The 14603-nt window shown below is 38.7% G+C and overlaps 1 protein-coding gene across 2 annotated transcripts in view; it reads left to right on the forward strand.

The window, feature by feature from the left end:
* FHIP2A (FHF complex subunit HOOK interacting protein 2A) overlaps nucleotides 1-14603 on the forward strand; it is a 48594-nt gene that overhangs the window by 14888 nt on the left and 19103 nt on the right. The window contains exons 5-13 of one of the 2 annotated variants that reach the window (XM_072995511.2): nucleotides 132-254; nucleotides 4156-4194; nucleotides 7873-8160; nucleotides 9540-9736; nucleotides 10010-10124; nucleotides 10234-10310; nucleotides 10429-10621; nucleotides 11178-11347; nucleotides 12780-12923. In XM_072995511.2, coding sequence (XP_072851612.2) covers nucleotides 132-254; nucleotides 4156-4194; nucleotides 7873-8160; nucleotides 9540-9736; nucleotides 10010-10124; nucleotides 10234-10310; nucleotides 10429-10621; nucleotides 11178-11347; nucleotides 12780-12923 — 1346 coding nt within the window. The remainder of the gene's footprint in view (nucleotides 1-131; nucleotides 255-4155; nucleotides 4195-7872; nucleotides 8161-9539; nucleotides 9737-10009; nucleotides 10125-10233; nucleotides 10311-10428; nucleotides 10622-11177; nucleotides 11348-12779; nucleotides 12924-14603) is intronic. The other variant, XM_020779947.3, reaches the window with a different exon arrangement.

Below are 14603 nucleotides of genomic sequence, written 5' to 3' on the forward strand. Positions count from 1 at the left end.
CTTTGAATATTACTTATAATTTTTCAGTCTTGCTGGTTTAAGAGCTTTGATAGCAAAATTTGACCAAGTACTTTACTTTATTAAGTATTTTTCCAATAGTTTGATTTTTTTATGACCATTTTCTTTGACAGAAATTAATCAGACTTTGTGGTGAAGTCCTAGCAACGCCCACAGAAAATGAAGAAATCCATTTTCTATGCACAGTGTGTGCAAAGCTCAAACAAGATCCCTACTTGGTTAACTTCTTCCTTGAGGTGGGTTACCAGAAATGCATTCTAAATGATATCACAGATTTTATCCTAATTAGCTCTTTGAAAAAAAAAGCCATTTCATACAAACGTAAATAGGTAGTTGCATTTTTCTAGATATTTATTATTTTATTTTATTTATTGTCTTCCTTCATATTTATATGGCTTATTTTTGTCCACCGATACCTGGAATGGTGTGCACCACAGTACCATATATAACAAATAACAATCAGATAATAAAATACATCACACGAAAGGTAAAAATGCAAATAAAAGTTAGCAATAACTTGAAGCCCACCAGACAACTTTGTCTTATGTATATGTAATGAATGTTTGCTATGTGAATGATGGGGTAGAGGTTTACTAACACTAAAAGGTCCATGGAAACAATTCTGCCTTACATCCCTTCCTGGATCCCTGGAGGGGTGTCATAATTTGCAGGGATGTGGGAAGAGAATTCCAAAGTATAGGAGCAGCAACAGAAAAGGAAAATTTCCTAATATATTAAAGGGACATCAGGGCACCCCATAGATCTGACAGTGTTTGTGTTTAGTTACGTATGGGGTGTATTTCTCCTTGTTTCTCTACAAATCATATTCATTTATATCTTCTAGTAGTATCCTGTAATTCTCTTCTGCTTTGCCTTCCCCGGTGCCTTATTAATCCCAGGCAATACTGCATTGATAATCTGGAAGGAATATCCTTATAGTTGCTTCCCAAGATATTATCTTCTTCATTGGTGAAAGCACGTTGGGAAAAGAAGATGCTACTGTGATAGTACTACTCTCCTTGCAGCTCTGAGTTCTCTTAATTTAATTCTTTTTTCCTGCCCTCTTTCTTTGTTAGCTTGATTATATGTACTACCTTACATAGATGGCCCAATAGAGGCCTGACTTCAGTGTTATGTAAAGAACCTAGTTTATTGCTAATAATAAGTGGATGCAAGATAGAAATTATAGGATCCACCAGTGATCTGCAGTTTTGCAGGGCAAGTCAAGCCGCTTGCCCCTTCATAGCTGTTTTGGAGCACATGCGCACAGAGAGAAGAAGGGAGAACAGAGCAGTATCACAATGGGTGCTACTAAAGGCCTTGGAGATCATGGAATTGATATGGTTGCTAGCACGGCTGCCTACACTACCTGTAGATGCAGTTGACTTGTATGTCATGGGCTGCAGCTTTGGAGAATCTTCAGAAATGTCCCTTGTCTAAGCAACAAAAAGTTGGAGAGCCCTTCCTTGGTTGCAAGCAACTCAGGGCTGTAACTGTGTTGCATCAGGCTTGGTAATCGTGAGGAGCTCTTGGAGGTCTGTGAAGCACCAACCAGGTTTGTGCCATAGGCAGATACAGGAAAAATAGCTGCACCATATCCTTTGACTCAGTGTACTCAAATAAATGTGTGTCACTGGAGCTCGTTGTGGCCCTGACTGGGGGATATCATCCCCAGTCAGCCTCTGTGATACCACTCATAGTGAATATTTGCACTAAAAGATAAGACAGTAGAAAGGGATAAGGATTCTGTATAATTGGATTTTCCTCTTTTATTTCTCTTGTAATATCTTGTGGAGAGCTTGGTGCAATCCTTCGGTGATTGTCAGCTTTTTTTTCTGTTTGGTGTTCCTTTTTCTAAAAGTAACAATGAAGAGTCATTAGTGTTTGCTGTTGTGTGATTATCTTTGTACCCAGAAGTGGGGGCTTTATCTTCTGTTTGCCAGTGGAATCCCAGGGACCGGATGCTACATATATCGCTGTATTATTTTATTGGCATCCGTTGCTCAAATATCCAACGGCATCAGTCACAAGTTGTACCTAACAAGATGCAGCAGCTCTTTGGGAAAAAGCCAAATTTTATGTGTCCCTCCTTGTCTTATTAGAGGTTGCAGAAATTAAAACCTCATGTAAGAGTAGTAAATAAACAAAGCTGTTCTGCAAATTTATCACCAGTCATTTGCATAAAGGACTGATTTACACACAACAGTAAGGAATATATATGGAGCTTTTTCATGTTTCATATGGATTTGTAACGAGGAGGCCTATGGAAGAGAATTTTACAGGTTGAATGTTCTTTTCTGCTGCAACGGTTAGAGACTGCATCTGAATATTACTTTGAATTAATTTTCTTAGAGACTTGGGTGTACACAGTTTGTTATAAGCTGTGTAATCAGAAAGGCTATGCCAATCAGTCCCTGGTCTATAATTAAAACAAAGTATATGAACAAAGTATTTGTACCTTTTTGTTTTGCACATTCTGTTTCCTACCAGTAAGGATAAGAAAATCATTTAATTAAAAAAAAAAAACACTTCAAATGTTATAATTCTGTGTGTTACATAGGGAGGACCCTGCTGAATGAGACCAGATGCTTGCCTAGTCAAGTATTTCAACAGTGGCCCTGGAAGGCCATAGAGTTTGTCCTAATCAGAACAGTGTATAATAGCAGGAATATGAAAAGGTGTACAAGATTGCAGTCCCACAGTCTGTTATTTGGAAGTAAATCTCATTTAACTCAGTAGGACTTACTTTTGAATTGCTATCCATAGAATTTCACTTCACAAATATTTAAGGCTTTAAGACCATTTGATGGCTGAAAGCTGCTGCTGATTTCTGAGCCATCACCAGATACAGTGGGGTCTTGACTTGAGAACTTAATCTGTATTGGAAGGCGGTTCTCAAGTCAAAAAGTTCTCAGGTCAAATCTGCATTTCCCATAGGAATGCATTGAAAACCATTTGATCCGTATCTGCTCTTTTCCGTCCATAGAAACTAATGGGAAGCTGCTATTCCGCCTTTGACCACTAGAGGGGGATATTTTGTTTCTTTTTTTCTTAGGTCAAGAAAGGTTCAGGGAAGGCAGGGAAAATACAGTCCAGGCAGTACAGTACCAGGCAATCTGAAGACTGTCTCCCAATCCACTCTCTAAACGCTGGGAGGAGTGAGGAAGCAGACAGGCACCCTTTTCACTGGCCAACAGTTAACTGAAAGTTCACATTTTGCACTTTCCCTGCCTCCCACATGGTTTTTTTTCAGTTCTTAACTCAAATCTAAGTACTTAAGTCAAGTCAATATTTTCCTATGAGAGTGGTTCTTAAGTCAAAATGTTCTTAACTCAAGCCGTTCCTAAGTCAAGACCCCACTGTATTTGTGAATTTCCAAGCTCTTTCTGGAAAGCCTCATGGAAGTTATTAAGATAATGTCTTCTGTCATGGAAAGCAGATTCTTGTTTTTGTGGTGGTATTGCAGGAGCAGGGAATGTAAACTGTCCATTTATCATTTTAATACTTTGGCCAGAATCATGTTGTATAATTATATCTGCATAATCTGAAGTTGCATAAACAGTTCTAAAAATAATGCTATGGCAGAAACCACATCCAGCGAGTGGTTTAGCAAGAGCAACTATGTGACTTAATTGCAGTATCAATTGTGTAATCAAGAATGAGTGCAGTCTACCTTGCATGTAAGTCCCTATGATTTTCCACAGGCTTAACTATGCCCTATACCAAGAGTAATAGGATTTCATCTTTTCCCTTAGAGGTTAAGTAATTTCTCCTATGTTGTGGAAATTTCTATATCCTGCTTATTTTTAATCATTTAATCTTCTCTGGTGGTCTTACCTTCAGTAATATTTGAGGTGAAGGTACACAATCTAAACATTTTGAAAGAATTTATACAATAATATTATTCTTGGGGTGTGTGGTTACTCATTTATTTTTATTTGGCATTCTTTTCTTAGCCCCAATAAATTATTTTCATGTGTCATTTCCACTGAACTGAATTGGGTTTTTTCTTTCTGTTAAGTTCTGCAAGTTGTTGCTTGTTCTTGCTGTCCTCAGTGATGTGGTAGTGAAGTCCCTTGGTGTTGGTGATCTTGAATCAGAAAACATAGAGCCTGTTTCATTACACTTTCCTACTAGGTGATTCAAGACCCTGTCCTACATACTTCCAGGAGACAGGTGAGCAGGTGGGACTCAGTGCTGCATGAAGAGACCAGGAAATCTTGAGTGTTTTCTTGAACTTGATGCATAAACTGTCTTTGTTCTTACTGGTGTTGCAACTTACTAACCTTGGGGAACAGACTTTCAGAGAGCATCTACTGTATTGGTGTGGCCTGTATTGTTCTCAGTAAGGCAGGAGAAACAAAATCTTTAGAAGTGGTCCAATAGTCACTTTCAGACTCTTTTGATTTCTGTGTTTAGCCACTTCGGTCCATGTCACTGTTGCCAGTTGGTAATCTCGCCCTTATTTCTTCAGTGTTTATGAGGGCAAAGACTGTCAGCCTCTTTTCTACACTTGTAAGGCCCAATTTAAAAGGGACACTAGACTTTTTTTAAGGGCCTTTAGGGTTGCAGGCAACACTGTTGTGTATGAAGTGGGTCTCTGGATCTCCATGGTTGTTAAGAGCATACTGGCAGTCTAGTGCATTAATGTCACCACATATCAGAACTGGAGGAGTTCAGAAGTCGTGGCAACTACATGTAGCCCAGCACAAAAACATTTCTTTTACATACTCATTGGCTGAATTCTGTTGCTTAGCACAGTAAGTTGAACTAGAGTAGACTAACTGAATCAGTGGATATTTGGTGAATTAAGTTAATCCATAAGTGGATTCAAATGGGCCTATTCTAGTTGCAATTTACTGTGTTAAAGTTAGGCACAATAGGAATAGGCCCATTTAAATCAAAAGAAATTATGGAAGAGTTGACTCCCCACTGATTCAACAGGTCTGTTCTAGCAAAACTTATTATGCTAAGCAATAGGCCAATCTCACTTTTAAATTGACTCAGTTTACAAACTGGAAAGGAGCTAAATTTAATCTATTTGGTAATTAGTCAGGCATTTCTGTGGTAAAATTTTGCAGGGAATATACATGGGTGGTGGGGCTTTTATACACTAATATTTGTGCCATCTTTCTCTCACTAATGTTTACACTGAGAATCACCTGAGATATTATAATAAAAATCTAGCATGCAGCAGCTCTGAGTTCATTTTTTGTGATGCATGGAATGTGGCATGTTGTTCCAGCACTTGACAGGAAGAGAAGCTAAGTCTCATAAAATATTGCTCAGGCTTAAGGACAGATATGTGCACAATTGGTGTTTATGCAACTTAATTTTAATAGAGGAATGCCATTCTACAAATTGTAAAAATATGAAGCCATTAACTTCTTACTTAAGGATGTTGATCTGTGTAAACATACTTTTTACCTCTTACGGTGAATACTGATGGACTGAATCAGTATACTTATTAGCAGACCTGAAGACTAAAAAGCTGAAGCAGATTTGCAGTGAGAAGTGTAAGTCTTCCCCATGAAGAAAGTGGCATAGCTTGCAGTGTTTGAAAAAGGCTTCTGGATCTTGCTATAGTGTCAGGCAAGCACCCTGGGAATTACTGCTGCTGCTTTGCACACACCTTTTGTTTTTTGTTTTTAAAAAAGAGATATATAGCTTAGAAGCATGAGATTAGATTGGGATCTGAAGCTGTTTCCAGTCCCAGAGAGATAAAATGGATTGGGGTTGTGACCTAAAAATCCACATTTTCGCTTGAACGTGTTGGTGTCAGAAGGTTGCCTGCACATACTAAATTTGACATTACTGCTGAAAATTTGACAAATCGGGTGGCACCTACTTCCTTCAGTGGCTTAAGTATACCTCTTGCATTGACTTGATACACTGGCTGGCCTAAAAGCCGGAGGAATTATCCCAGCCTATGCATTTTTTTTACCATTTTTATCATTTCTGCTCACCTTCAGCTTTTCTTTTACTTGTGCCAAAGCCATGTGAAGAGGACTGTCATCATTTTTGCCAATTTAGCATGACTGAAATTGCATGCTTGCACTCCTTTTGAAGGACAGGACGTGTAGGATTGCCAGTTTGTGGTGGATCTGTGCAGTATACTTCAAATTCTCGAAAGTATTAACATTCTTGTTTTACTTTTAAAATTTTGTGCATTATACCTAAAAAAGCAAGAAGAAGAAATAATTAACTGGCAGGGATAAAAGTTCACTTATATAACATGCGGAGTGATGATATAATAGATACATTTTGGTAATCACAAGGTAATATTTGGTGACATCTGGTCCAAAATATGAGGGTGACTGATAGACACCAGAATATGAAAGGTACAACATGGCAAGTTATTCACAGTGAGTTGCTTATGGTGGTAATGACCGACAAACATCTCCTTTATTGCCATGCAGTAAAAATGGGGGTTCTGACCTCTTATTTGTTGCACTGTTTGATTTATGTCTGCTCCCTCCCCCTCCCCTCCCCCTCCCAGTCCTTTGTTATTTCTTTTATGGAAGAATCCCAAAAAGCTGCGCTAGATACACTTGTCTTTGTCACCTAATTACCATTGCTGTACTGTACTCTGGCTGCAGCTCTGTTGGGTGGGGGTCGGGCTGCTTTCAGGGATTGGGTAACACCAACATTATTGCCAATATAAAAAGTGACATTTGCACAACGAGGGAACACAACCAGCAAGACTGAGAGTTATGGAACAAAAATGGGATGGAAGAGAAATGTACATTTACATAAATGGCGAGGAAGTGGAGAGAGTTGGTAGTTTTAAATTTCTGGGCACTTACGTCTCAGAGGACCTCTCCTGGACTATAAATGCCAACATACCAGTGAAGAAGGCTGTATTTCCTGAAAATGTTTGGGAAGTTATCTCAGCATTTACTTCTGTCCTACTATCATAGCACTATTGAGAGTGTCCTAACCTATGGCATTCTGGCATGGTTTGGGAGTAGCTCTGTAGCAGACAAAACTCTACAGAGAACCATTAAAATTGCTCAGAATACCATTGGGCTCCAGCTGCCAACCCTGGATGACATCTTCCCATCCCGCTGTCTGAAGAAGTCACACAACATCCTGAGAGACTCTTCCCATCCTGCTTACAACTTCTTTGAACTGTTGCCGTCTGGCAGGAGATACAGAACAATTAAGACTTGGACCACACGTTTTCTCAACAGTTTTTATCCCAGAGCTATAATTGTACTTAATGAGCTTAAAGACCACCAGTAGTGAATAGTTACTTGGACAGTGTAGATGTTTGCAATCCCGCAGTGGGGGATTTTTAGTGGGTGGGGAGTGTTTGGGGAATTTTTATGTTTGTGCATGTGGGTCTGGGCTCTGGGTGACTGTGTGAATTTTGTTGTATGGGTATACCATGTATATACTTTACAATGACAAATTATTTGAATTGAATTGAACATCTTAGTTTTTCCAGATATTGTTCTAAGTTCTGATATATACTTTAGCAATTTGTATAACTCCTGCATATCCTAGTGCAAGGTGGAATGAGTTCCTTTGCAGAGAGTCAGAGATAAATTATGTATTTAAGACTTTACAAATTGTGAGAGTTCTAATGGAGAGCTTTCTTTTGGGGCAGCCTCCTCAGATTCATGTGTATACATTTAAGTGACTGAGAAGCTGAGAGCCTCTTCAAGAAACCAATATTGCAGTTGACTGCTTCTTCTTGTTCTGTTTTTTAAAAAATGATATTAGTGTATTTGTGCCTTTGTGTCTCTGCTTGCTTTGATTTAGGAAGTATTCAACTTGTATTATTTCTGCTTTGAAGCAAACAACAATTTTACCTTTGTAAAGCTGTACCTTTTATCTAACACTTTTCAGAACAAGCTAAAAGGGATGGCTTCTAAAGGAGCAGCAAACATAATTGTAGAAGACACACTAAAAGGCCAGGATTCAGTGGCGGCAGATACACGACATTCTGTTCAGCCTGAAGAAACATCAAGTGGAGCGGAGCAAGCTGAGAGAGAGAATGACCTTCCTCAGCAGGCAGATGACCTGTCCACAAGTCTAGATGAATTAAATATCCCTTCATCTCCTGAGGCCTTGGATGTGCGTCCACATGGGGACTATAATTTAGTGAATTCCCTGCTTAATCTCACCAAAAGCCCAGTAAGTGACTATCTGGACAGAATTAATGATTTGGATTCTGCATCTGAGCAATTTTATTGATTGCTCAGGAATAAAGGCAAAAATGTTGAAGGTTGTAGTATAACTGCTCCATCAGATTTTTGGAATACATTTTATTGTGTTCAGCTCAGTATTTTAAATACGAGTTGCATATCTTTGCTAAAACAGTGGCAGTTAGGCTTTTCTTTCTCTTTCATCACAATTGTGGCTTTGTGTGAAAAGAGGTTTTGCAAAATATTTTCTGGAAAATAAAATGTCTGTCTGTACTCCATAGCTAAGTATTCCAGTAATAAAAGAGTAAAGGCAAAGACTTGTATCAGTAATTAAAAATGTCCAGAAAAACTTTAATCCCATCAGAATTGTGAGTTTGGCTTTCAGAGAAGCTCATGTCTAAAAATATGGTATATTTCAAAAATTATTTGTTTAGGTTATTTAGCTGTTGTTATTTGTCCTCCTTTTCACTGTTACGATCATGGCAGATTTATTTTTAACCAAAGCTCAGAGGCAGCTCAGAACATTCCCCAGGTCATGCTGCAAGTTGCATAGCCTTGCTCAAAATAGTATGTACTAAAATGAAGCAAGGTAAAGTAACATACTCTGAGCCACAGCTCACTATGACTTGCCATGCAGAAATTTTGAAGTTTATGATTTTGCTTTCCCTTAACCACAGTTTGTAGTGTTAGATGGATTAACAACTTGGATTTATCTTCTGTCATTAGTTTATAACAAGCCACTTCAAATTGTGATTTGGGGAACTGGCTTCTTTAAATAATCCTGGTTAATGTTAACCAACATTCCTGATTTCAATAAATTAACAAATAGTGGTTAACTGAATGTAGAAATGAAGTGACAGATAATCTCTCCCCCTTATCACAACAATACACCCACAACAAAAAACACGCTGATCAGCATAATCACCCAATCTCCTGAACAGGACAAAAGCTGATCCCACAGCTATAAATACTCAACTGTCCAAGCAAACTGCACCAGACAGAGTTCTGACTCCAGTCCTCTGAAGATGCCAGCCACAGAGACTGGCGAAACGTTAGGAAGAAAACCTTCAGAGCCCGAAAAACCCATAAAAACCAGTAGAACTGAAGGCTTCAAAACTAGAGAAGGGGTATTTGGATTCGTTTACATTTGTGGATGTTCTTTGATGCATTTTTAATTAGCTATAGTAGACCATCATGGAAGTTTTGAATCAAAGGGTACAATACAATGGATTAAATAATTCACTCACTAGGTTTCTTTGTCAATAAAAATATACAGACATGGAGCCTGTACAGCAGCACAAAGAAACAACAGTGGTAGAAATGACTGTGTTACCAGTATTTTATTTCCACCTTCTCTCTATGTGATAGGATGGCCGAGTAGCCGTGAAAGCTTGCGAAGGCCTCATGCTTCTAGTGAGTTTGCCTGAGCCAGCTGCTGCCAAATGTTTAACCCGGAGTACGTGCTTATGTGAACTGCTGACGGACAGGCTGGCCTCTCTTTACAAAGCTCTCCCTCAGTCAATGGATCCCTTAGATATTGAAACTGTGGAAGGAGTTAACTGGGGGTAAGAGTATTGTTTTTGCTTATTTAAGTTATATGTTATGCTTTGTGAATATTATGTGTGAGGTATATCTGAATAACACACCGATTAATTTTGTGTTGTTAATATTAAGATAGTTTGTGCTTGAGATGTCTTTTCAAAGAATAAAAATGTTAACAGATCTATAAACTACAAGTATTATGTAAGTGTTTTGGTGGAACTATTACTTTTGATTATATTATGGTGATGATAAATACCAAACATGTGCTTACTTCCCCTTCTCTTACTGCATTTCAGCTTGGACTCCTACAGCCACAAAGAAGATGCATCTGCTTTTCCAGGGAAAAGAGCCTTGATTTCATTTTTGTCCTGGTTTGATTATTGTGATCAGCTCATTAAAGAAGCTCACCAGGTTTGAGATGAATGCTTTCATCCTTATGTATATATCATCTGAACCATGTTTAGAAAACGGTATTTCCTAAATCTGAAAGGCAACTTCTCTGTGCCCTCCTGCATTTCAGACAACTGCTGCGGCCTTGGCAAGCTCAGTGCGGGAACGTTTTTTTGTTGGTGTAATGGAACCCCAGCTAATGCAAACGTGAGTAAGCTTTTCATGTAAATAAAAGAGGTTGCTTCTTCTCTCACCCCACTCCTTCTACAGCAAGAGTGTATGTCATTTGCTTAAAAAAACAACAACACAACTCTTCTTGTATCAGTTCAGAGATCGGAATTCTAACATCAACTGCCCTCTTGCATCGCATTGTGCGTCAAGTCAGCTCAGATGCCTTAGTGCATGAGATGGTATACTTTATCCTTGGAGATCAGAGAGAGCCAGAAAAACAGATGGACATAAACAGGCACCCATTGCGACATCGCTTAATTGAGCACTGTGATCACATCTCAGATGAGGTAAGAAATTGAAACACAGCATACGTATGTAGTGATGACTGCCAAGATCATTGCCATTTCACTATCAACTATCCTCAGATATTTATTAAGAGTGTTGATATTCAACATTATAAAAAAGGGGGAGGGGAAAATGACTGTGTTTAGGGACTTTATCTGTAGACATCTAAAAGTGATAATGTCCTACATCAAGGTCAGATTTTTATAACAGCCACTGATCCTGCTCTAGGCTCTTTGTAGTGCATCAGAGAATCAATTTTGAGTAATCCACAGAACAGAGTGCTGAAATACAAATAGCTAGAGTCCTGGATTTGTCTGCCTGTCTGTGTTTGTGAACTGGTAACCTGTTACTAGGTTATTCCTGCTGTTTTGTCTGCCATTCTGTTAGGGATGAACAATTGATAGCATTGAGAAGAAACATATGTGAGAAGTAGAAGACTACTTGATGGGCACTGCAGTATAAAGAAGTGCACAGGATGTATGCTGCAGGGAAACCTTCCTTGAGGAAGAAACCTTCTTTTCTTAATGTTTCTTTTTCTTTCTTTTTTAAACATTGCAGATCAGCATAATGACACTCAGAATGTTTGAGCACCTCTTGCAAAAACCTGATGAACACATTCTTTATAACTTGGTTCTTCGAAATTTGGAGGAGAGGAATTATACAGAATATAAACCTCCTTGCCCAGAAGATAAAGATGTGGTAGAAAATGGCCAGATAGCAGGGGCCGTGTATGTTTTCTTTCTTTTCTCATTTTCTTCCCATTTCCTTTGGGTCACTGAAATCTTTCAGCTGCCTTTGTCATAATTAAAGTTTGCTTTATAAATTAAAGGACTTGTGTTTTGCTAGGCTGAAACACTGTTGCATCTAAATATAGAATTTCTATTTTAGACCAAGTAATGGACATTTTTAAATGATTATATCCCAGATACTTTGCACATCCTCACTGATGAATTTTGCACATTTCACAAATCACTTTTGCATATTTTAGGCTGCAATTCCAAATACATTGACGAAGGAGTGAGACCCAATGAGTGAGATTCATTGCTGAATGAAGAAATACAGTAGAGGATTGCAGTGGGAATCAGTGTCTGAGTGAGGGAGTTGACTGCAAAAGGCCACTTTAGTAATTCATGATTTTTTGGCATATTTGTTTCTTTTGGTCCAACCTAGCAGCACAAAAAAACTGTCTTATAAAAAAAACCAAAAACAAAACAAAACAAAAACACACCTATTAGTCTGTTTAGCTTAGTATTATTTCCCTCCTATCTGGGGTAGGAGGGAGTATGAAATTGTCCCTCCTACTTCACCCCTCCACCAGTGCCTTTAGCTATGTAATGTTATGGGGTTAGGCTCTTTCCCCGCTTTAAATTTCTCCCCTCCCCTCCCCTCATCTACCCTTCTGCCAGTACTCATATTCAGTTACCCTGGAAATGAGCATTGAGGGAGACACTGAATTCTCTGCCTTTCTCTGCAAAGAGGATGTGCCCTTAGCTACCTAGTTGGACAGGAAGGGCTACATAAAGATCTTGAACTGCACACCCTGCTCACTTCCCAGCAAGAAGAGGGAAAGAAAGGCCTTAGATGTCCTCTGCAAGCAAACTTTGATCTACTCTGAGTGGAATAGTGTAACCTCTCGATGACAGTTTTCCTCTTACATGCACATATTAATCCAGTCTGCACCTCATTGATCTATGTGACTTGATCAGTATAAGAATGTATTCTGTGGGCTACTTTGTCTTTGTTCTCAGTGGTATTTGGCAAAACTTAAAGCTGTTGTTGATTAATTTGAAGGAGCTGATGTGAGAGCACTGAGAATTCTCTAGGTTTGCACATTGCTGTGGTTAATTTGGTGTCTTTCACCATGGGTAAGAAGTACCTAAGCCCCTTTTAGACCATGTGCTTCCTTGTCACTGCACAAGGTGCAGGGTGCTAAGTAGAGTCAAGACAACATTCAAAGAATTGTGACACTAATTCTAGGTATACTTACAGAGACCTTAGTGTGTGTTTCTTTCTTTGAGCATATTTTGAAAGCAGCTTGTGATTTGAAATAAGTTTTAAGCGCTTTTTAAGCGATTTTTACGGCGGGGTAAAAATCAAATAAATAAATAAATAAATAAATAATTTTTTTAAAATCCTTGTTTTTCTACTAAACATTCACAGAGATCTGGAAGAGGATCCATTATTTACTGACCTTTCTCCTGATACCATGTTGTCAAACCAAGAGTGGCTTAGTGCTTCTCCACCTGCCAGCCCAGATCATTCAAAGAATGATGGGAAGACAGAAGTTCACAAAATTGTAAATAGGTAAGTTGAACTTTATAACAGGTAATTTTTCAAAATAACTGCAGCCTTCTCATGATTCTTCTGTGTTATTAAGTAGCAGCCCCATTTCTATGTGCAAGATTGGTAAGGCTGACACAATAAGTGCTATGTATATGGAAGTGCTGTGTATGTGTCATTTTCCTGTGAGTTAGAGCCTGAGAATCTAAGGAAAGGTAGGGTAGCCCATCACCTTCCTGCAGCTACCATCTGTGTGAGAGGCCACTGGCACACACACCTATGTGTATAGGTGTTTGTGTGTCTGCAAGAGAACGAACAATGGGGAATGAGCGAAAGAATGAGGGAAATAGTGTGGCAGAAAGGAGACTTTAAATATAGATCATTGAGCTTCATGGAATATAATGAATCTGACACGAGATGTTCTTGCTGCATCGTTCCAAAGCTGGATGCCATTTGACATCTTTGACTTAGTGCTTCAGGCTTGTTTTTATATTTTCTCCATTCACCGTTATCTTGCAATTAACTGTGAAATAACTGTTGTACATTCAGCCATTATATTACAAAGGTTAACAGTGGAGAAAATGGTTGGTTGATATGGTGGAAATTAACCTCTAGGTTGCATATGAGAAGATACCAAACAGAAAGCTCAAAGAGAAATATCCTTGAGAAGAAAAGTGGTGCTGAGGGGCAGCAGGAGGGCACACTTTCCCTATAATGGAGAGATGGGTGTTGTATTTCTACAGTTCTGTTGGTTCATAAAAGATGTGTTATAAGATCACACTCTTGTGTGTTGTTCAAGCCAAAGGAGCACAGAGTCTTATCCAAAAAGCTGGATGGAGGGAAATGTTGCTTTCCCCCTCCCTGGCATACATCTAGCCACCCTCTCGTGGCAATAAAATCATACTTTGTTTACTCAGATACAATATTAATTAGCGTTTGTAAATATTGGAACACTTGTTAATTTTCAGATAAGGGACCTAAATTAGATATAAACACTGATCTCTAGAACTATTTGTAATTAACCTATGGAAACTAGAGTAAACAAAGGGAAAAAGAGGCAAACATTGGCAGTACGTACAATACTAAGGTAGGGAAAGGAAGAGGTCGGGGGGGGTAGGCTGTGGTATTGGGTGGCTGTGTGGGGTGGTGACTGCCGGTAGGCAGAATGGTTTTGTTTTTGTTTTTTAATACGAAGAACAAATAAAAAAGGGTAAATATTCATCCCTTCATATTCGTAGGGGTCTCTGGAACCCACAAATACGGATTGATGAATATTTAACAAATCAGCTATGTTTGTCAGAAAAACCAATCCTTTTTTATATTTGTCCCCATCTCTAGAGTTGATGTTTTTTTACCCTAAAAAGTAACCAAAAAGTAGCTAATAATTACAAAGAAAAAGTACACTCAAACCAGTTTAAGTGTGAAAAAAACCAAGAGTGGAATAAAACAACTATATTGTAATCAACAGGGGAGGCAGATATTTTAAACCTGAATAAAAATCTGGGTTAAATAGAAAGCTTTCTCGAAGCCAAATCACTCTTCTGTAGGGGAAAAAAAATTCTACATTGAGCTTCAGTAGGAGAAGCCCTGTCTTCTAGCAGCTCATCTGTGGAGTGTGAGAGGAAACCATGACCTCTGATGTTCGACACAGTTGGACATCAGAGCTTGTGGGGTAGGAAGACATCTATGCTGACTACGTACCAG

Source organism: Pogona vitticeps, chromosome 3 (genome assembly GCF_051106095.1).
Source record: "Pogona vitticeps strain Pit_001003342236 chromosome 3, PviZW2.1, whole genome shotgun sequence".
In the NCBI taxonomy this organism is placed as follows: domain Eukaryota; kingdom Metazoa; phylum Chordata; class Lepidosauria; order Squamata; family Agamidae; genus Pogona; species Pogona vitticeps.